This window comes from Girardinichthys multiradiatus, chromosome X, assembly GCF_021462225.1.
Source record: "Girardinichthys multiradiatus isolate DD_20200921_A chromosome X, DD_fGirMul_XY1, whole genome shotgun sequence".
NCBI classification, from domain to species: domain Eukaryota; kingdom Metazoa; phylum Chordata; class Actinopteri; order Cyprinodontiformes; family Goodeidae; genus Girardinichthys; species Girardinichthys multiradiatus.
The window spans coordinates 475,516-499,089 of record NC_061817.1 but is presented as its reverse complement, the minus strand read 5'-3'; the positions used below and the strand labels follow the sequence as shown (position 1 = coordinate 499,089).

The window sequence follows — 23,574 nt, the reverse complement described above, 5'->3', positions numbered from 1 at the left end:
GTAAAATATTAACCCCCCTTTTCCAAGTCCAAAAATGAGTTTTTTTGCTGTTAGCTGGATGTTTTTGGATTGCTTTGTATCAGAATGACCTAGTTATCTGAGTCTCCGTTTGGTCCAAAATACTTCAGTATGAGTACTCATGGGACCTTACAAGAGAGCTCAAATTTCTCCCATATCACCTTGTCTTCAACAGATTTCTGAAAAACCTCAATGAAACACAGTACTACAAAAAAGCTTAATATAATATTAAAAATGTCAGACTAATGTGTTTGTAGAAAGAGCAGTTTGCTCTCAGCCTGCTCTAACTCTACTGATTTACTGTTTTAAATGTACACATCATAGAAATGGTCCCGACCTGCATGGTAAACTGTGTGGACTTTAATGAGCCATGCATGGTGCACCAACGGGCTGAGGTCACTACATCTGTAAGTTCAAGCTGCACATTCTGTGCTCAGTTTGTTTTCTTATCCTCAGATTTAGTTAGGATTTATTTGTAACTTGTAACTTTGCGATATGCATATCATGTACAGTGATATTGCAATAACAATAAATTTGCAATATATTCTGCAGTTGTAGCCCCATCACCACAACTACATACAGATTCAGACAAATGCAGAGAAAATTTTATAATTTTTAACCGCTTTATATTCTTACACTGAAATATCTAGAAAAGTCCAACCATTTGGTTTGAAGACATTTATCTGGTGTGGAACAGAAACATCAGGAATCTATCTATCCTTTGTACGACCCCGTTTATGCCAATGGAGCAGCATGTAGTCTTCTCCTCTAACATGTCATTGTTGAAGCATACATAGAGAGCTTTGGACCTTCCTCTTTCAGCAATCTCTAGATTTTCCACAGTTCTTGGTCCTTGCTGATGCTGTCTTCTCTTTAGCTCATCCCACAGCTTTTCTATGATCAGGTGTCTGTCTGATGAACCTTTTCAGTTTTCAGGTAGATGCCACTAGATGTTTATTTAAAGCGTAGATGGAGGAGGTAATTATCCCAGGCACTTTAACCAGATTCTGTGGACCTTTGGTATAGGCCCACAGCATTACAGTTCCTCCACCATACCTAACAAAGGGCATCAGGTGCTTTTCCACTCTTTAGACCCACCTGCAGTCTCTGTTGTGCACAGTTACAGTTAAAATCCCTTTAGAGTTTAATTGACTCCACACAATTACATTTGTAATGGTAGGACAGAAAATCCTTTTTTATAGCATCTCTCTTAACCAGTTTGAATGTCTAATGGTTGTGTGTGTTGCAGGTCACTTGTGTTGGGAACAAGGAGTGGCTACAAGCTCTTTTCTCTGACATCGGTGGAAAAACTAGACTGCATCCATGAGAGTGGTCAGTAACGTTTCCTGAGTTTGAGCTAAATAAACATCCCTGGATAAGGTTGAGTTTTGGTTTTCAAATGAATCAAGCAAATATCCTACACTGTGTCCAGTAAAGACGAAGCTGTCAGGCAGATCCAGATTTTTGGATTTCTTTAGTCTGAGCTTCTGATTTCACTTTTCTATCCAAAGAACATAATATATTCACATTTATTCTGTTTTTTTTGGGGGGGGGAGATGAATATGGAGTAAAACGTCTGTCAGAGTTCCTTAAGTAACAATAATATTTTCATATCAAAACAGCTATTTCCTTATGAAAACTCAGTGAGCACATTTTTAAAATTACAATAGCCGAACTGGGTGCACAGCGCTGGTCTGAATGGCCGAAAAACGTAAAAAAATTTAAGGAAGGTGATAGTACCATAAGGCCTCCTAGAACCACAAGGCAGCATACTCCTGGTCACCCAGACTGAGAATTCAAGGTAAAAGTGCTTTGACGGATGATTTTAATGCTTCAAGCGGTGCAGGGTGAAATCGTAAACAATACGACCGCAATCCACACAGACATTGACCACATGAGGGCAGATATCAAAGACATGAAGGGAGGCTGGTCAGCATTGTCAGATGTCTCCCTACAAGCCACAGTAAGCACCCTTCAGAGCCAGGTGATAACTTGGAAAGACCGGTGCGAGGATATGGAAGGGAGAATGAGACGGGGCAATATCCAAATAGTGGGAATACACAAGCAACAAGACTCTAGCTCTCCCAAAGTTACTGGAGAAGTTTTACTAATGGACTGGGAAGTAAAGATTGAATGCTCATATCACACCCCTGCCCCCAGGAAAACACAAGAAACCACGAGTGACCATTGCTAAATTACACTATGACAGAGACGCTGCGGAGATCCCAAGGAGAGCCCGGGACAGAGGCCCCCTGAATTACAACGGAAAGGGGATTGGTATATTTCCTCACTCCACCCCCAGTGTTGCCAAAGCCAGAGCTGCATTCATGGGTGTATCAAAGATGCTAAGAGGATGACAAGGAATTTACTATGGCTTCACCTACCCTGGTATACTACCAGTGTCAAATAATGGCGGGGACAAGGAGTTTCCTAACGAGGACAAGCCCAGATCAATCAGGACACTGTTTACCATGATATTGCAGTTCAACTCTGATCCACTGTTAACAGGAGGAGGCTTTAACTGTGTAAAGTTGTAGCTAATGGATTGGCAACCTGTCTCTAAAATCACCTTATCTAAAATGAGTAAAATGCTTAAAGAAAGTAAATTCCATAAAGCAAACTTCGTGGACATATGGAGAAGCAAATCTCTGAATTTTCATGAACTAAGAACAGAGTTTGTTAAATAACAGGTAATTCATGAGTTTACAGTTTTGATATATTTAATAAACAAATAAATACAGGTCATTCTCAAAATATTAGCATATTGTGATAAAGTTCATTATTTTCCATAATGTCATGATGAAAATTTAACATTCATATATTTTAGATTCATTGCACACTAACTGAAATATTTCAGGTCTTTTATTGTCTTAATACGGATGATTTTGGCATACAGCTCATGAAAACCCAAAATTCCTATCTCACAAAATTAGCATATCATTAAAAGGGTCTCTAAACGAGCTATGAACCTAATCATCTGAATCAACGAGTTAACTCTAAACACCTGCAAAAGATTCCTGAGGCCTTTAAAACTCCCAGCCTGGTTCATCACTCAAAACCCCAATCATGGGTAAGACTGCCGACCTGACTGCTGTCCAGAAGGCCACTATTGACACCCTCAAGCAAGAGGGTAAGACACAGAAAGACATTTCTGAACGAATAGGCTGTTCCCAGAGTGCTGTATCAAGGCACCTCAGTGGGAAGTCTGTGGGAAGGAAAAAGTGTGGCAGAAAACGCTGCACAACAAGAAGAGGTGACCGGACCCTGAGGAAGATTGTGGAGAAGGGCCGATTCCAGACCTTGGGGGACCTGCGGAAGCAGTGGACTGAGTCTGGAGTAGAAACATCCAGAGCCACCGTGCACAGGCGTGTGCAGGAAATGGGCTACAGGTGCTGCATTCCCCAGGTCAAGCCACCTTTGAACCAGAAACAGCAGCAGAAGCGCCTGACCTGGGCTACAGAGAAGCAGCACTGGACTGTTGCTCATTGGTCTGGGGTCTGGGGTGCCGTGTCAGCTGCTGGTGTTGGTCCACTGTGTTTTATCAAGGGCAGGGTCAATGCAGTTAGCTATCAGGAGATTTTGGAGCACTTCATGCTTCCATCTGCTGAAAAGCTTTATGGAGATGAAGATTTCATTTTTCAACACGACCTGGCACCTGCTCACAGTGCCAAAACCACTGGTAAATGGTTTACTGACCATGGTATCACTGTGCTCAACCCCATAGAGAATCTGTGGGATATTGTGAAGAGAACATTGAGAGACTCAAGACCCAACACTCTGGATGAGCTAAAGGCCGCTATCGAAGCATCCTGGGCCTCCATAAGACCTCAGCAGTGCCACAGGCTGATTGCCTCCATGCCACGCCGCATTGAAGCAGTCATTTCTGCCAAAGGATTCCCGACCAAGTATTGAGTGCATAACTGTACATGATTATTTGAAGGTTGACGTTTTTTGTATTAAAAACACTTTTCTTTTATTGGTCGGATGAAATATGCTAATTTTGTGAGATAGGAATTTTGGGTTTTCATGAGCTGTATGCCAAAATCATCCGTATTAAGACAATAAAAGACCTGAAATATTTCAGTTAGTGTGCAATGAATCTAACATATATGAATGTTACATTTTCATCATGACATTATGGAAAATAATGAACTTTATCACAATATGCTAATATTTTGAGAAGGACCTGTACATGACTGTGTTGATCACTGGTCAGAGCTGATAAAGGGGAAATTTAAGCTAACAGGTTCATCATCAGTTAGCATGAAATTCTTGGGCCTGAGTTTAAACCACCTTGGTGGGCCCCCATGCTCACATGATCAACATTCAATAATTCATTCATCTTCATTTTAGTTGTAGAAACAGAACAGTATTAGCTATTGCTGCAGATATGTTTAAATGAATGTGTTGGAATATCTTCTTCAGTAAATGCCCAGAGATGGGTCCTCATCTTCATCAAATGTACTAAAGGACTCTTTGAAGTTCTTTCTTTCTGCTGATTGGTTTTTAGTTGAGAGAAGGATTAAAGTGTTTATTCTGTCCATGTGGTTCGTTAAGTTAAGCTTTTCTAATGCTGACATATTACAATATGATGGTGTTACTGAAAAGTTAAATATATCTGTTTTCTCTGCCGGCCATTTTCTAAGCTCTGCCCACAACGGCACATCAATCACGTTCTGTATTGTAGCTCCTGTCTTACTGTGAACTTTGTTCTACTCTGTACCCTCTAACCCCTGCAGGCTGAGCTCCTTTCTGATGCATGTCACTCCCTGAGAATTTCTTTTCTAGTTAATGCACTGAATTAAGTCATTTAGGAAGAATTATAAACATAGAGATGAACTAGATTTTATAAGCCATCAAATCAGACTCAAATGCACCAACACTGAATCATATAATAATCAGACCTTCTGCCTTATTTATTTCGGCCTTAAAGTTGGATTTTTCACCTCCTTTTTCGTTTGACCAATTTTAACTCTTTGTAAAATCATGCCATGTGGAAACAAGAGTTCGTTCGTTCGTCGTCTTCCGCTTATCCAGGACCGGGTCGTGGGGGCAGCAGACTCAGCAGAGACGCCCAGACGTCCCTCTCCCCAGACACCTCCTCCAGTTCCTCCAGGGGGAGCCCAAGGCGTTCCCAGGCCAGCCGAGAGACATAGTCCCTCCAGCGTGTCCTGGGCCGTCCCCTGGGCCTCCTCCCGGTGGGACGTGCCTGGAACACCTCCCGAGGAAGGCGTCCAGGAGGCATCCGATATAGACGCCCGAACCACCTCAACTGGCTCCTCTCGATGTGGAGGAGCAGCGGCTCTACTCCGAGCCCCTCCCGGATGGCCGAGCTCCTCACCCTATCTCTAAGGGAGTGCCCGACCACCCTACGGAGGAAGCTCATTTCAGCCGCTTGTATCCGTGATCTCGTTCTTTCGGTCATGACCCAAAGTTCATGGCCATAGGTGAGGGTAGGAACGTAGACCGACCAGTAAATTGAGAGCTTTGCTTTTCGGCTCAGCTCTCTCTTCACCACAATGGACCGGCACAGCGCCCCCATTACTGTGGCAGCCGCACCGATCCGTCTGTCGATCTCCCGCTCCATTCTTCCCTCACTCGTGAACAAGACCCCGAGATACTTAAACTCCTCCACTTGAGGCAGAAACTCCCCTCCAACCTGAAGAGGACAAGCCACCCTTTTCCGGTCGAGTACCATGGCCTCGGACTTGGAGGAGCTGATCCTCATCCCAGCCGGCACACTCGGCTGCGAACCGCCACAGTGCATGCTGTAGGTCTTGGCTAGAGGGGGCCAGCAGGACCACGTCATCCGCAAAAAGAAGAGACGAAATCCACTGGTCCCCAAACCAGACCCCCTCCGGCCCTTGTCTGCGTCTAGAAATCCTGTCCATAAAAGTTATGAACAGGACCGGCGACAAAGGGCAGCCCTGCCGGAGTCCAACATGCACTGGGAACAGGTCCGACTTAGTGCCGGCAATGCGGACCAAACTCCTGCTCCGCTCGTACAGGGACCGGATGGCCCCTAATAAAGGGCCCCCGATTCCATACTCCTGGAGCACCCCCCACAAGGCATCATGAGGGACACAGTCGAATGCTTTCTCCAGGTCCACAAAACACATGTGAACCGGTTGGACAAACTCCCATGAACCCTCGAGCACCCTGTAGAGGGTATAGAGCTGGTCTAGTGTTCCACGGCCGGGACGAAAACCACACTGCTCCTCCTGAAGCCGAGGTTCGACTATCGGCCGGACTCTCCTCTCCAATACCCTGGCATAGGCCTTACCAGGGAGGCTGAGGAGTGTGATCCCCCTGTAGTTGGAACACACCCTCCGGTCCCCCTTCTTATAAAGGGGGACCACCACCCCAGTCTGCCAGTCCAGAGGCACTGTCCCCGACCGCCACGCAATGTTGAAGAGGCGTGTCAACCATGACAGCCCTACAACATCCAGAGACTTGAGGTCCCACCCTGGAGCCAGGCCTGGGGTCGGGACTCGCCGGAGAGCGCCTGGTGGCCGGGTTGCTCCTTGCGGGACCCGGCCGGGCCAAGCCCGAACGAGAGACGCGAGGCCATCCCCCAGTGGGCCCACCACTTGCAGGGGGAACCGTGAGGGACCGGTGCAAAGAGGATTGGGTGGCGGACGAAGGTGGAGACCTCAGCGGCCCGATCCCCGGATGCTTAGGCTGGCTCTAGGGACGTGGAATGTCACCTCGCTGGGGGGGAAGGAGCCTGAGCTTGTGCGGGAGGTCGAGAGATATCGACTAGAAATAGTCGGGCTCGCCTCCACGCACAGCGTGGGCTCTGGAACCCATCTCCTCGAGAGGCGATGGACTCTCTTCTTCTCTGGAGTGGCCCACGGGGAGAGGCGGCGGGCTGGTGTGGGTTTGCTTGTTGCCCCCCAGCTCAGCCGTCTCGTGTTGGGGTTTACCCCAGTGGATGAGAGGGTCGTATCCCTGCGCCTTCGGGTTGGCGAGAGGTCTCTGACTATCATTTCAGCCTACGGGCCGAGTGGTAGTGCAGAGTACCCGGCCTTCTTGGCGTCCCTGTCGGGGGTGCTGGATAGTGCCCCTCCCGGGGACTCCATTATTCTGCTGGGGGACTTCAACGCCCACGTGGGGAACGACAGTGACACCTGGAGAGGCGTGATCGGGAGGAATGGCCTCCCCGATCTGAATCCGAGTGGTGTTTTGTTATTGGACTTCTGTGCTAGTCACGGATTGTCCATAATGAACACCATGTTCAAACATCAGTGCACTTGGCACCAGGACACCCTAGGCAGGAGATCAATGATCGACTTTGTTGTCGTATCATCAGACCTTCGGCCGCATGTTTTGGACACTCGGGTGAAGAGAGGGGCTGAGCTGTCCACTGATCAGCACCTGGTGGTGAGTTGGATCCGCTGGAGGAGGAGAAAGCTGGACAGACTTGGCAGGCCCAAGCGCATAGTGAGGGTCTGCTGGGAACGCCTGGCAGAGCCCTCGGCCAGGGATGTATTCAACTCCCACCTCCGGGAGAGCTTCGACCAGATCCCGGGGGATGTTGGAAACAAGAGTCATCTTCACAATCTCGAGATTACAGCAAATCCACTGATATTAAATATATCTGTCTATGATTGATGAATAGAAAAGGGCTAACATATTAATGCAGTGTTCAGACAGCCACTGCTGATATTAGCTCAAACCGTGTGTGTTGTGCTTCCTCGCCTTCCTTTTGTTTTTTTGTAGCCTGATTTCCTTTTCTTGGGTTAGTGTTAGTGCCTCACACCTAGGACCTTTTTACATCTCCTCTGGTTTCTCTTAACACTGAGTTTGGCAAAGATAGAGAGACTTGGGTTACATTTAAACAATATAAGCCGTGTTTTGTTTCAAACCTGCTAAGCTTCATCTCTTTCCATTAAAAACATGATCTCTTCTTGAATGTTTCCTTGCATGAGGTTAACTCTCTGCTCTGGAAGGTTTTTCCCCTCTTCAATAACACATTTGACTATATACTCAATGACACAGAAAGCATTTCTCATTCTGGTACCTTTTTAAAATCTTTTGATATCTTTTTAGGTCACAGCATTGAAAAATTTTTAAAAAACAGATTGACAGAAGAGTTAAAATTTTATTAGGGGTTAATGCAAGGCAGACCTATTCAAGGTTCCACTGAAAGTTCCTAGAGAGTTTTGCCTCTGCAGAGGTAATTCCCAGCACAGTTTTTTGGAATTAATGTTCTTCTGTGGCTCTATGGGAAGATAAAGTAGATGAAGCAGGGCTGTGACAACCTGGCTTGGTGAGTCAGGGTTGTAAACAAGCGGCCTTCTACCTCCCTCACCGCATTGATCTTTTCACAGAACACATTGAGAAGGCTAAAAGGAGACTTAATCCCGTCCCTGAAGTGTTTTGTGAAAGGGGCTTTTGTTAAGGGTCCAAACTTTAAACATCAGTATACTGACACAACTAGCAGTTGTAAAACTTCAGTCTTCATGAGTAATGCAGACCCTTTCTTTTCTGTGATTTTTAAAAGGATTCCAACATTTTCAAATCCAGCATGTTGCATTACAGATAGAGGTTGGAGCTCCAAAGTATGAAAGTGTAACGCTTTCCACTTGCCTGGTTTCTACTAGACTCACCTCTGAGTCAGTTAGCTCCTCCACTGGTTCAATGAAATCTTCCTGAAATGGCTAAGGAGCAAAAATGATCAACACCCATAAAGTCAGGCTGTACTTTGGAGTTCATCCAACAACTCCAAGAACTAAATTAGAACAGAAATTAATCCGAAAGGTCACAGAAGAACCCAAAACAAAATCTAAAGCTCTGCAGACCTCACTCTTTCAACAATAAGAAAGAGAGACTGGACAAAAATGGCCTCCATGGGAGAGTTCCAAGGCAAGGAAACTATACTAACAGCAACGACTGCTGACCCAAAATAACACAAAACCCTGTCTCAAATATACCAAAAAACATTTTGATGATCCCCAAGAGTTTGGGGAAAATATTCTGTGGACTAAAACAAAACTGGAATTTTTAGAAGGTGTGCATCATGTTTATCTGGTGTAAAACTAACACAGCATTTCAAAAGAAGAGCATCATACCTGCAGTCACAAATCCTGCTCTCTAGTATAAAATCAAATTTGGTGGTTTTGAAATGGTCTAGTCAAAGTCCGAAATTTAAATCTGACTGTGTTGAGATGACATGACCTTAAACAAACGGTTCACCTGGAAAATGCTCCACTGTGACTGAATTAGAACATATCTGCAAACCAGGGGGAAACAAATTACTCTAGAGTGATGTAAAGAACTCGTCAGTTATTAAAAACGCTTAGAACAGAAGCAACATCACACTGTGTGAGAGAGAGTAGTTGTTTTAAAACAGGGTTTCACTCATTTAAAACAATAAAGAAATGAATTGACATTTTAAGCTACGCTTGCATTTTATATTTGTTATTAGCATTATTAGCACAGTTAGCATTAATACAAAAAAACATACATTAAAACATCAATCTCATGGTGTATTACTTGGAGAATGTAGACCCTGACCCTGCAAAAGCACAAAATGGAGCAGGAATGAAATGACCAGTTCCTACTGAAGTCTGAAAACAGCAAACTTTTATTGTTGCTTGCAGAGGCTATTGGCCCTTAGGTTTGGTGCACTAACTGATCAGATGATCTGGTTTTGAGTTTCTGACTCTGCCACTGATCACAGATGATCAGGCCAAAAACCATTACATTTCAGTCACAAGATGGTTCCTCAGTGCATCTCTACAAACATTCTTTTATACACTTCTACTAAATCTACTTAACATGACAATTGTGGGTTTGTATGTCTACGTGTAGCATAATGCTGTGTAACAAATGCTTTCAGACCTTTAACAAGAACATTATTTGAGGTGTCTGTTTCTTTGCAATTTGTTGCAGATATAATCACCATCTCTGTAGTGATATCAGTAATTACTCCTACCATTAGGGGGCAGACATATGTTCTATCAAATATAAACATTGTGTAGCAGATATGGTGAAGGAGATGCAACACGTGTTGGATTAAGAAAATCTTTTTTACTCCAGCATGGTTATTAATAAAGCAGGTTCCAAGAACCCGCATTTATTTCCTCATTAGAAACATTACAACCTCTGATTAGATTTGAGATCTGATTCATCATAAAAGAACATCTCTGCTTTTTGTTCTTTTTCAGCAAACACTCCAGATGTCTACATCGTGGAACGTCTGTTCTCCAGCAGTCTAGTAGTCGTGGTGTGTGCTGCCATGCCGCAGCGGATGAACATCTATCACTTTAAGAAAGGGACGGAGATTTGTAACTACAGCTATCCCAACAAAATCCTTGCCATCAAGCTCAACAGACAGGTGACTCACCTTGTTTCACACCAACAGCTCCTGAGTCTCAACCCAGAACCAACATTAATTATATGCATGCTTCTGAGTCTGTGTAATTAAATAATAGATTGAAAGAGGTGTGTTGAAAATAATAGCAACGTGGAGTTTAATTATTAAGGTCACTCATTCTGTGAAGAATCAGGTGTGAGTCAGGTGGTTCTTATTTAAAAATGACACCAGGACGTTGTTCATGTGTTTCTCTCTGAAAACCTGATGGTGCTTGGAGAGGGTAAAACGTATTAAGAAGTCCAAAAAATGATAGGTTAAAATGATCTCCAATGTTTTAAACGGAAAGAAAATCAGAGACATGGAAGTAAACAAAAGACTACCACTCAAATGGATTGAAGAATAGCCAGAATGGCAAAGACTCAGCCAATGATCAGCTCCAGGGTGATCAAAGAAGGTCTATGGTTAACGCCAAGTACTGTGACAATTAGTAGACACCCGTGTGAAGCTAATCTATGAGCATGAAGCCCCCACAATGTCCCACTGTGAAAAAAAAGATTCTCCAACAATGGTGTCAGGCCTATTTATCACATACAGTATAAGCAACCTCACCATGGATCAGTTTGCATATATCAAAAATAGTTGAAGAAGAAATGCCCACCATTAAGCAAGCAGCATGTTAGTTCCAGATCAACAAAATCAAAGTTATGGATTGGCCAGTCCAATCCCCTAACCTTAATCTGGTTTGAAATCTTGTGGGGTGACATAAAAAGTGTTGTTTTTAAGGCAAACGAAAAATACAGAGGAATTGTGGAATGTTGTCAAATCATCCTGGGCTGGAATACCTGTTCACAGGTGATGAAAGTTGGTCGACTCCATGCAACACAGATGTGAAACGGATCACAGAAAAGAGGGTATGTGACTAAACTGGTGGCTTCTGCAGGGAGACGTCCCCTTTGTTAAATCATGAATTAACTCTTAATAATCACTTTTGTGGAAAGCTGAGTCACCAGATTTCCTAAATGATGGTTTTTGGAGTGCCCTAGTAAAAGTCTGGATTTAAATCTGACTGAAATGCTGTGATAAGGCCTGAAATAGGTCGTTCATGCTCGAAAACCATCCTGTGGCTGAAAGAAAACTATTCTGCAAAGCAGAGTGGGCAGACTCATTTTCATCTGCTTATTACATTGTTAGAATGCCACAACAGACGCCACGGACAGACTTGAAACCAGTGAGGAGCGTCAGCATCTCAGCAGCTAAATGTTTACCCTGAATGAACCCTAACTCCAGTGTCCTTTGATATATTTCCTTTTTATCTTATCAAGGGCTTATTCTTCCACGCCAGGTTTCCTTGGGCATGCTGTAGTCCCTTTATCAGATTCACTTAGTATAACTGCAGCTGTTCTGTTTCTGGCCTCAGAGGTTTGTTAGAAAACATTAGTGAACCAAGAGCATCATGGAGACCAGGAAACACTGCAGACAGGTCAGGGAGAACTTTGTGAAGAAGCTTAAAGCAGGATTAGATTCTAAAACAACTTTGTTGACAGCTGCTAGTTGTAGGCTCCACCAATATGGCCTTTTTGAAGGAGTGACAAGAAGAACATCTGTTGAAAGAAAAGCATAAAAAATAATGTTGCAGTTTGCCTGAAGTGATATGGAACACAGCAAACATCTGGAGGAACATGGTGGGCACAGATGAGACAAAAAAAATATTTTTCTTACATGCAAAACACTATATGTGGAGGAAAAGTAACCCTGCACATTACTCTGAATACACCAACACTATGAATATTTGGTGGTGGCAGCTTTATGCTGTGAGGATGCATTCCTTCAGTAGGGACAGGGAATCCGGTCAGAGTTGATGGGAAGATGGGTGGAGCTAAATCCAGGACATTGCTGAAAGAAAACCTGTTAAAGGCTGCGGACAACTTGAGACTGCAGTATTCACCTTCCAGCTCGACAACAACAGTAAGAATGGCCTAAATAAAGCCCAGACCTAAATCCAACTAAGAATCAATAGAAAAACTTAAAAAAATATTGTTTACTGATGCTCTCCATTCTGTTTTACTGAGTTTGAGCCATTAAATAAAAAACGTTTTTAGATGTGCAAAGCTGGTAGACACATGTCCCCAAAACAAAATAACCAACCATGTTGTTAATGATTGCAATTTTCTGCAGTGGTTCATAAAACAACAAATCAAAGTTGATACTAAAACTCCAAAACATAGGAAACAATCTGAATTACCTCGTAAACATCTAACAGCCTTTTATGTAAACTGCAAAGAGGTTCTTAGTTCATGTTCTTAGTGGGAACTTTATGCTCCCTGTCGTGACTCTGCAGGCAGACTGTGGGCAGAAACATAATCTGTGAAGTTCAGAGATCACACTGGTTTTTCTGGAAACCTGCTCACTGGGAGCAACAGGTTCTCAGGAAATGGCTGCAGATACTTGAGATGCTCTTTAAGGACTTTCACTGATGTGCCTGAATGTTGCTGTGTCTTGCAGAGGCTGGTGGTGTTCCTGGAAGAGTCCATTTATGTTCACAACATTAAAGATATGAAACTTCTCAAGACTCTGCTCAACACTCCTTCCAACCCCTCAGGTACAATCAGAGCATCAGGAAGAGGGAGAGCATTTCTAATATTTATTTTGTTGCATCTTTTTTTAGACTTTTTCCCTTCCCACCTGGCAGAAAGGTACTTATTACGATAGACAAAATGATAATATTTATCCAAATCTCCATTCATTAGAATTCCATTGTAATTTACCTTTCAACATTTCTTTTACATTTATATTTTAAGTGGAAACTGTATCAGCTTTGCAGGGTCGTATCGAATGGAACAATCCAAAAAAATGTTGTTTTATTGTCAGATATGAGTACATTTATCAGAATTGTCTGACTTCCTGCAGGTCTCAGCGCTCTTTCTACCAATCATTCAAGCTCCTACCTGGCATATCCTGGCAGTGTCTTATCTGGGGACATCATTGTACATGACACCAACAATTTGGTAAGAGCCATGTAGTGTAAATCACTTTAACATCATACGCTAAATACAGGTCCTTCTCAAAATATTAGCATATTGTGATAAAGTTCATTATTTTCCATAATGTCATGACGAAAATTTAACATTCATATATTTTAGATTCATTGCACACTAACTGAAATATTTCAGGTCTTTTATTGTCTTAATATGGATGATTTTGGCATACAGCTCATGAAAACCCAAAATTCCTATCTCACAAAATTAGCATATCATTAAAAGGGTCTCTAAACGAGCTATGAACCTAATCATCTGAATCAACGAGTTAACTCTAAATACCTACAAAAGATTCCTGAGGCCTTTAAAACTCCCAGCCTGGTTCATCACTCAAAACCCCAATCATGGGTAAGACTGCCGACCTGACTGCTGTCCAGAAGGCCACTATTGACACCCTCAAGCAAGAGGGTAAGACACAGAAAGACATTTCTGAACAAATAGGCTGTTCCCAGAGTGCTGTATCAAGGCACCTCAGTGGGAAGTCTGTGGGAAGGAAAAAGTGTGGCAGAAAACGCTGCACAACGAGAAGAGGTGACCGGACCCTGAGGAAGATTGTGGAGAAGGGCCGATTCCAGACCTTGGGGGACCTGCGGAAGCAGTGGACTGAGTCTGGAGTAGAAACATCCAGAGCCACCGTGCACAGGCGTGTGCAGGAAATGGGCTACAGGTGCCACATTCCCCAGACCTGGGCTACAGAGAAGCAGCACTGGACTGTTGCTCAGTGGTCCAAAGTACTTTTTACGGATGAAAGCAAATTCTGCATGTCATTCGGAAATCAAGGTGCCAGAGTCTGGAGGAAGACTGGGGAGAAGGAAATGCCAAAATCCCAGAAGTCCTGTGTCAAGTACCCACAGTCAGTGATGGTCTGGGGTGCCGTGTCAGCTGCTGGTGTTGGTCCACTGTGTTTTATCAAGGGCAGGGTCAATGCAGCTAGCTATCAGGAGATTTTGGAGCACTTCATGCTTCCATCTGCTGAAAAGCTTTATGGAGATGAAGATTTCATTTTTCAGCACGACCTGGCACCTGCTCACATTGCCAAAACCACTGGTAAATGGTTTACTGACCATGGTATCACTGTGCTCAATTGGCCTGCCAACTCTCCTGACCTGAACCCCATAGAGAATCTGTGGGATATTGTGAAGAGAACGTTGAGAGACTCAAGACCCAACACTCTGGATGAGCTAAAGGCCGCTATCGAAGCATCCTGGGCCTCCATAAGACCTCAGCAGTGCCACAGGCTGATTGCCTCCATGCCACGCCGCATTGAAGCAGTCATTTCTGCCAAAGGATTCCCGACCAAGTATTGAGTGCATAACTGTACATGATTATTTGAAGGTTGACGTTTTTTGTATTAAAAACACTTTTCTTTTATTGGTCGGATGAAATATGCTAATTTTGTGAGATAGGAATTTTGGGTTTTCATGAGCTGTATGCCACAATCATCCGTATTAAGACAATAAAAGACCTGAAATATTTCAGTTAGTGTGCAATGAATCTAAAATATATGAATGTTAAATTTTCATCATTACATTATAGAAAATAATGAACTTTATCACAATATGCTAATTTTTTGAGAAGGACCTGTATTGTACGGTCTGTTATGCTCAGAGATTTACAATAAGTTGGGTTTATTACCAGAGACACACTGATAAAACGTAGATTTGTGGCCAATTTCTTATCTTCAGTTTTTGTGAAGAATAGATCTACTGTTACCGATTTCAGCTGATTCTTATTTTCTAGTAAGAACTGTAATGGGCAGCATTCAAAATAATTTTTTGTAGCCTTCCTGCCTTCAGCGGTCATTAATTATTTCAGCGAGGAGTTGGTGTAAAACAGTTGGTGTTAAACAAAGACAAAATGATTTTGGATTGGATATTATAAACTGGCCTTAGCATCTATAAAACTGCTCGTTTCTAGAGCTGTGTTTCCCTAGTTTTTTTTGTTTTGTTTTGTTTCTTTCCTCAGCCCCTCCAGTCCTGCTGTCACTGAGTATGCAAAGTCACGCCCTGAACTTGGCCGTTGACTCACTGGATTGGTCCACCGTTCATGCTCGTTTCCTCTTCTCATTCAAAAAGGAAGTGGCGGTTTGCTGGAGAGCGGTGAAGAAAAAACAAAACAATATCTGTCCCGGTTCTGCCACCGTTGCGAGTCTGAGTTGGAGCCATTGAGGTTAAAGTTGAGGCTGTGTAATCTCTCACCTGTGCTAATCGGCTAATAGTTCTACTTCATGTGCGAAGCTGCAATCGCAGGTTGGATCTGATTGTGGGCGGGCCTGCTTCATTGCTCTCGCTGACTGGGTGCCAGGGATCCTGGGGGTGTGGGGCTATGCTTGTTTGAGATTCTCACGAGACCTGGGTGGACAGGTCATGGATTCCTGATTCTGCTTGACTGAGAAGTATATGAGACTTCTATTTGCTGTGGGGGGCATTATATGTATGGGAGCCTTTTCCCACGTAATTGTGGAAGAGAAGACAAGACCATTGAACATTTAATTTTCTTATGGACATTTAAAAAATACAAAACTGAATATGTGAATATGTTTTGTTTTTATGGGGGGGGGGGGATGTATCGTGTGTGTGTGTGAAAAACAAAAAACAAAACAAAAAAGAAGCAATCTTTATTGTCATTCAAAGCTGTTAAGGGGTCAACTTCATTAGTAGGTATGATCCTTATGTGACGGTTAAGGGAAATGTTACAATCTCGTCTCGTCGTCTTCCACTTTATCCGGGACCGGGTCGCGGGGGCAACAGACTCAGCAGAGACGCCCAGACGTCCCTCTCCCCAGACACCTCCTCCAGCTCCTTCGGGGGGAGCCAAAGGCATTCTCAGGCCAGCCGAGAGACATAGTCCCTCCAGCGTCTCCTGGGCCGTCCCCTGGGCCTCCTCCCGGTGGGAGGTGCCTGGAACACCTCCTGAGGAAGGCGTCCAGGAGGCATCCGGTATAGATGCCCGAACCACCTCAACTGGCTCCTCTCAATGTGGAGGAGCAGCGGCTCTACTCCGAGCCCCTCCCGGATGGCCGAGCTCCTCACCCTATCTCTAAGGGTGTGCCCGGCCACCCTACGGAGGAAGCTCATTTCAGCCGCTTGTATCCGGGATCTCGTTCTTTCGGTCATGACCCAAAGTTCATGGCCATAGGTGAGGGTAGGAACGTAGACCGACCGGTAAATTGAGAGCTTTGCTTTTCGGCTCAGCTCTCTCTTCACCACAACAGACCGGCACAGTGACCCCATTACTGCGGCAGCCGCACCGATCCGTCTGTTGATCTCCCGCTCCATTCTTCCCTCACTCGTGAACAAGACCAGGAGATACTTAAACTCCTCCACTTGAGGCAGGAACTCCCCTCCAACCTGAAGAGAGCAAGCCACCATTTTCCGGTCGAGAACCATGGCCTCGGACATGGAGGAGCTGATCTTCATCCCAGCCGCTTCACACTCGGCTGCGAACCGCCCCAGCGCATGCTGTAGGTCTTGGCTAGAGGGGGCCAGCAGGGCCAAGTCATCCGCAAAAAGAAGAGACGGAATCCACTGGTTCCCAAACCAGACCCCCTCGGGCCCTTGGCTGCACCTAGAAATCCTGTCCATAAAAGTTATGAACAGGACCGGTGACAAAGGGCAGCCCTGCAGGAGTCCAACATGCACCGGGAACAGGTCCGTCTCAGTGTCAGCGATGCGGACCAAACTCCTGCTCCGCTTGTACAGAAACCCGATGTCCCCTAATAAAGGGCCCCCGCTTCCATACTCCTGGAGCACCCCCACAGGGCATCACGAGGGACACAGTCGAATGCCTTCTCCACGTCCACAAAACACATGTGGACCGATTGGGCAAACTCCCATGAACCCTCGAGTACCCTGTAGAGGGTATAGAGCTGGTCCAGTGTTCCACGGCCGGGACGAAAACCACACTGCTCCTCCTGAAGTCGAGGTTTGACCATCGGCTGGACTCTCTGCAATACCCCGGCGTAGGCCTTACCAGGGAGGCTGAGAAGTGTGATCCCCCTGTAGTTGGAACACACTCTCCGGTCACCCTTTTTATGAAGGGGGACCACCACCCCAGTCTGCCAGTCCAGAGGCACTGTCACCGACCGCCACGCAATGTTGAAGAGGCGTGTCAACCATGACAGCCCAACAACATCCAGAGACTTGAGGCACTCAGGGCGGATCTCATCCACCCCCGAAGCCCTGCCACCGCAGAACTTTTTAACCACCTCGGTGACTTCAGCCTAGGTGATGAAAGAGTCCAACCCCGAGTCCCCAGCCTCTGTTTCCACCAGGGAATGCGTGATGGCAGGATTGAGGAGATCCTCGAAGGACTCCTTCCACCGCCCGATAATGTCCCCAGTCGAGGTCAGCAGCCTCCCAACCCCACTGTAAACAGTGTTGGCAAATCACTGCTTCCCCTTCCTGAGGCGCCGGACGGTTTGCCAGAATCGCTTCGAGGCCAACTGGCCTAAGGAGTATCACAAGCCAACCACAGCCGATAGGACTCCTTCTTCAGCTTAACAGCATCCCTTACTGCCGGTGTCCACCACCGGGTTCGGGGATTGCTGCCGCGACAGGCACCGCAGACCTTACGGCCGCAGCTACGGGCAGCAGCATCGACAATAGATGCGGAGAACATGGTCCACTCAGACTCTATGTCTCCAACATTCCCGGAATCTGGTCAAAGCTCTCCCGGAGGTGGGAGTTGAATACATCCCTGGCCGAGGCCTCTGCCAGACATTCCCAGCAGACCATCACTATATGCTTGGGCCTGCCAAGTCTGTCCAGCTTTCTCCTCCTCCAGCGGATCCAACTCACCACCAGGTGGTGATCAGTGGACAGCTCAGCCCCTCTCTTCACCCGAGTGTCCAAAACACGCAGACGAAGCTCTGATGATGCGACAACAAAGTCGATCATCGACCTCCTGCCTAGGGTGTCCTGGTGCCAAGTGCACTGATGGACACCCTTACGCTTGAACATGGTGTTCATTATGGACAATCCATGACTAGCACAGAAGTCCAATAATGAAACACCACTCAGATTCAGATCAGGGAGGCCATTCCTCCCCAATCACGTGTCACTGTCGTTGCCCACCTGGGCATTGAAGTCCCCCAGCAGAATAATGGAGTCCCCGGGAGGGGCACTATCCAGCACTGCCGACCGGGACGCCAAGAAGGCCGGGTACTCTGCTGTGCATGGGTTCTGGAACCCATGTTACAATAATACAACAATTTTGCTTTCCAAATTGTCAGGGGGATACCTAGCTGGCACCCCATTTTTATTTTTCATATAAAAACCGTCACAAGCTTTCCGTTTACCTGATACTGTTATCTGCATTAATCTTTCATTTTTTGTGTGAGATTATGCTGCTGCAATAAAAATGTATTTATTTTCAGGCTTATTCCTTACCTGCATCTAAATGTCTAGGTGCAGGTTTGGAGGTCCCAACTCTTTTTGTTCCTGTAAGGTAACATGTTTTGTGTAATTTCAGAGCACAGTGGCAATGATCCCGGCCCATGACAGTCCTCTGGCAGCGCTCGCCTTCAACGCATCAGCTACCAAACTTGCCAGCGCCTCTGAGAGGGTGAGACAAACTTAACTAACACCACATTCAGATCTCTGAGATAGATGGGGACCTTTGTATTTACCATGAGTGTCGGATACATGGTAGGAGGGAGGTGCTGCTATCTGTTATACACCCTTTTAATCATAATCAGAAACAACGTTACTGGCTAAGTTTGTCCACAAACAAAGAATTTGACTTGTATATCAACATTAATCTAAACAACAACCACCTGAAAAAATAAGGACAAGGACCAGATGTATAAGTAAGATTATTTTGAATATATATATATATTAGAAGAGGGAAGGCAGGTTGTGGTGGAGCAGGTTTCTTATATGTTTCCAGCAGAGTAGAATTGTGTTCAACAGAGACAGAGACAGCCTGGTGGAAGAAGCTGTCTCTGTGGTGACTGGTTTTTGCTGTTAGCGCTCTGTAGCACCATCCTGAATGTAAAGGTCTAAACAACCTGTGACCAGGGTGTGTGGGGTCGACAGAGACCTCACACATCGTGGCCCTAGACCTGTAGAAGTGCTGGATGGAGGGAAGCTCTCTCTGCAGACATAAACCTTTGGTATTATTGTGATGACCTCCTGACCTTTACGGTTTACCACCATTTTCTGGCTTTGCCTCATTTTACAAACTGCTATATTTTATTTTTTATTGTTTTTTGTTATTTTAATGTTTTTTTTCTTTGATTTTATGCAACGTACTTTGGTTTGCCTTGTGTTTAATTGGTGCTCTAGAAATTAACTTCCCTTGTTTGACAAAAACCTAATTTCCATATAAAGAAAAGCAACCCCAACTCAAGATGTAACCACCACCATGTTTCATTGTAACTATGCTTTAAATTTGGTCCTGTGTAGTGTTTTTGTGTCAAACATACATGTGAAACTGGACCCAAATGTTCATTTTGTTTCATGAGACCATAACAATTTCTTCCACCTCAAGATTTTAGCTTACTGTAATTATGTATTCATTTTTGGACGAAAAAGTGTTTCCTTTGTACTTGTACCTGTTACCAAAAGTTGTTAGAAAAAGAAGTGAAAAGTAGAATTTTGAAGCTTGGTATATATGTCTGGTGCAAACCAAAATGAAGACATACTTGGCATCTGTCTGTCTCTGCAGGGTACTGTGATCCGAGTCTTCTCCATTCCTGAGGGCGAGCGTCTGTTTGAGTTCCGCAGAGGCATGAAGAGGTCAGTGTTGTTATACATTATTTAAGATACGTAGCCCTTTGACAAGCAAAGCACTAAAACACTGTCCTCATCATTGATGACTACCTCATGACAAACCTGCGCCATTGCTATGCATTTAGTCAGGATGGCTGAGACCCAGGTGAGCCGTATGGACAGTATGGATTGTTTATTTAAAAAATCAAGCGCAGCCCAAGCCAAGCCTTTGGTCCTGCCCCTCAGCGATAGCTGAGCGAGCCAAGCCAGCAGGAAATGTCCTGGTTCTAGTCCGCCTCTGGGCCTAGGTGATATGAGTCGCATAAACACTGTATTATTATATCAGTTTAGAAATTCCAGCATCAAGGCCAGAAACCAATAAACTGTCATACCATAATCACAACTATGCAGCTTTAGCTGTTAAAAATCAATTAACAGCATGGCAATCTTTATGGCACAGAAGGTATAGCTGTCATCAGTATAATGCACACCTCCCACACTGCTTATAGATTCACATATGGGGAAGGTACATATTTCCATGTATCACAACATCAGCAATTTTCTCAGCTTTGATATGAGCCACATTTTATAAAAATCTGATACCACAGTTTTTGTCATAGGTGTATGCTCATCCCACATTGGAACAGCATGGTTTTGTTAACATGACTCAATGCGTAGCCTCCACTGATTCAGCTAATAGGCAATATCCAGTCTAGTAATATCTATCAATGGTCCTCATACTGCTGAATGAACAAGAATACATTATCTGTAGACCCAACAAGATCTCCAATCCAGCTTTTGAAACATGCTCCTAGGTAAATAGTGAGAATTGTTTACTATGGTGTGTCTAAGAAGCTAGGAATGGTAAATGGACTGCAGTTCTATATTTTCTAGTCATAGAGATCTTCAGAGTCTGTGTATGCTTGTTGCCTAAAGAAGCTCTGACCCAAAGGCTTCTTTGCATGTCTGCTGTCGGGCAGAATGCAGTCACACCCAGCAGCAAAAACTGAACACAACATTCCTGCTATGAAACATAGTATTGGCAGTATCATGCTGCGGAGATGCTTTTCTCTAGGAGGAGCAGCTGATCAGAGTTGATGAGAAGGTGATTAAAAACATACAGTTCAATCCTGGAAGAAAACTTGTTGGAGGATGTAAAAGACCTCCAACTGGAGCAGAGGTTTACTTTCCCGACTTAAACAGAGCCGTTCAATGAATAAGAAAACAACAGTGAAGTCATACTTTTAAAGACATATGATGTTTTTATTTGTGGCAAAAACTTTAAAATACTCTTTTTTTTTTTTTTTTTTTTACAAACAGACGAACTACTGAGACTGACCTTTTAAGAGATCTGATTAATTCTATTTCAAATGCTTTATAAGTGTTTATCAAAGATAAGAAAAAGATTTAGAGACTATTTGAATTACATTTTGGTGTCCAAACCTTAAAGATTTTAAATGTTTATTGTTTTTTCCTTTCCATCTTTTTTATATCATAAAAGAAGTTTGGCTGCATTATTGTGGTGCTTTGCTGACACAATGCACAAAGACTTTATTACACCCTGATGACTGATATCTAGTTACTTTGTGATTACTCGGGTTTTCGTGTGTGTGTGTTTTTCTGCAGGTATGTCGACATAAGCTCCTTATCCTTCAGTGCTGATGGCCAGTTCCTCTGTGCATCCAGCAACACAGAGACTGTTCACATATTTAAACTGGAACAAGTGGGACCAAGGTAAGCCTCCACCAGAGAGACTTAAGGCTCCCACATAGCTGAGCATACATGACTCCGCAGACTCAAAGTGTTACACAGTAAACTCCTCTGGGGGGAAAAGTCTTCACATTGTTTTTTATGTTACACACTGTTCTGAGTCACAAGGATCCCCTCTCTGCGTCACACTGACAGGTGTATCGTCCTTCTTCGTCCCTAGTCTCGTTTAATAGACTTATATGCATCCTTCTTTTCTTTTTGTTTTTCCAAAGCTACAAGGTCATCCTCCTTGTCCAACAATGCCATGGCAGAAAGTGAGGGAAATGTTGGAATTTGACCCCAGAAATGTAGGAAATTGGTACTCTCAACTATGAGACCTCAACCATCCACAGGCAATATGCCCGATTCTGAGGGAGCCTTGAGTGATTCATTTTTGGTTCATGTTCGAAGTGTTAACCTCTTTTGTAATCAAATAATGTTGCTAGTTTCTAAACTGAAAAACTATTAGCCATCACATGGTAGCTTAGATTTAGACTGGGGAAATAATCAATTGTTAGTGGGCTTTAGCTTGAGATATTGGAAATCTGCAACTCAGTTCAGTTCAGATTATTTATACTGTGCCAGTTCACAACAAATGTCTTCTCGGGGCACTTTACAAAAAAGTAGTTTTAATTTATATCCAGTAGTAGGAAATCCAGTTCTGTTCAAATTCAAGACATCAATCAGAACCAGACACATTATAGGCAGCTATCTATTGGAATTTCTTTTTTGTCCAAATCTGTTTAAGGCCAGGCTCAGTGCATTCCAAAAGTATAATGTAGCAGCTAGTTGTAGAACAATGCTTAACATTTCTGAAAATCTTTCAGTTTTAGGTGCCTGTATTCAGACATGTTACCACTGTATTCACCAGTGAGTAACCCCCCCAGCAACCCTCTAACTGTAGCTGTTAACTTTTCTCCAGGGGAGAGGATGAGGCTGCTACGTGGACAGGTTATATGGGGAAGATGTTCTCAGCAGCCAGCAGCTACCTCCCGAATCCGGTTTCTGGCATGATGAGCCAGGACCGGGCTTTCGCTACCGTTCACCTCTTCTCATCTGGTCAGAGGAACATTTGCACCTTAGTCACGTGAGCTACTTTCTCTTCCTTACCAACCAAAAGCAGAAAGATTTAGATTGTTTGTGCTCTTTGGGGTGTGTAGTTGAACTGTAGAAAGCACAATATTTCACATGAGTTTGTTTAATATCTAGGGATAAAGAAAACTGGATCCCAGTAAACAGTCTTCAAATATGGCTGACAGATTGGATTTAAAAATCGCTCTGAAAAAAACATTTTTACTCATAACACCTAGCTTGTAGCTAGCTTCTAGCTAGGAGTTATTGGGGTGTCTAGTTATTTGTTTTCAGCAAACCTGTCTGTTTTGTCAGATTGTATGTTAGTTGGCCACCATGTTGGATTTCTAGTTGACCACTAGTTTTTTTTTTCTAGTTTTCTAAACAAATTTTATGTGTCACACCTGGTGTCCAGCAGTTTCTTACAAAATAACAGGAAGTTTGCACAGTTCATTGAATGTTGCAAATGACTGTTCAACACCACCATGTCCTTTGCCCTCCTATGGCTGAGTTATAGCTTCAGGTAGAGGACAGATTTTACTTTAATATCAGCATTTTCTGAGCATCAGCAATAAGTGGTCTTTCAACAGAAAAATAAAAAAACCTTGATTTCTCAATGGACACCATTTTGACAACACCAGCTAGAGATAAGATCATGTTTTTGTGC

The 23,574-nt window shown here is 44.0% G+C and overlaps 1 protein-coding gene across 2 annotated transcripts in view; it reads left to right on the top strand.

Annotated features, from left to right (window-relative positions):
• Positions 1 to 23,574, top strand: part of LOC124863408 (WD repeat domain phosphoinositide-interacting protein 1-like) — a 33,762-nt gene that overhangs the window by 3,536 nt on the left and 6,652 nt on the right. For both annotated transcript variants that reach the window (XM_047357772.1, XM_047357773.1), the window contains exons 2-9: positions 1,268 to 1,350; positions 10,191 to 10,360; positions 12,842 to 12,938; positions 13,247 to 13,344; positions 18,847 to 18,939; positions 20,044 to 20,114; positions 21,714 to 21,821; positions 22,759 to 22,923. In XM_047357772.1, the coding sequence (XP_047213728.1) occupies positions 1,268 to 1,350; positions 10,191 to 10,360; positions 12,842 to 12,938; positions 13,247 to 13,344; positions 18,847 to 18,939; positions 20,044 to 20,114; positions 21,714 to 21,821; positions 22,759 to 22,923 (885 nt within the window). The remainder of the gene's footprint in view (positions 1 to 1,267; positions 1,351 to 10,190; positions 10,361 to 12,841; positions 12,939 to 13,246; positions 13,345 to 18,846; positions 18,940 to 20,043; positions 20,115 to 21,713; positions 21,822 to 22,758; positions 22,924 to 23,574) is intronic.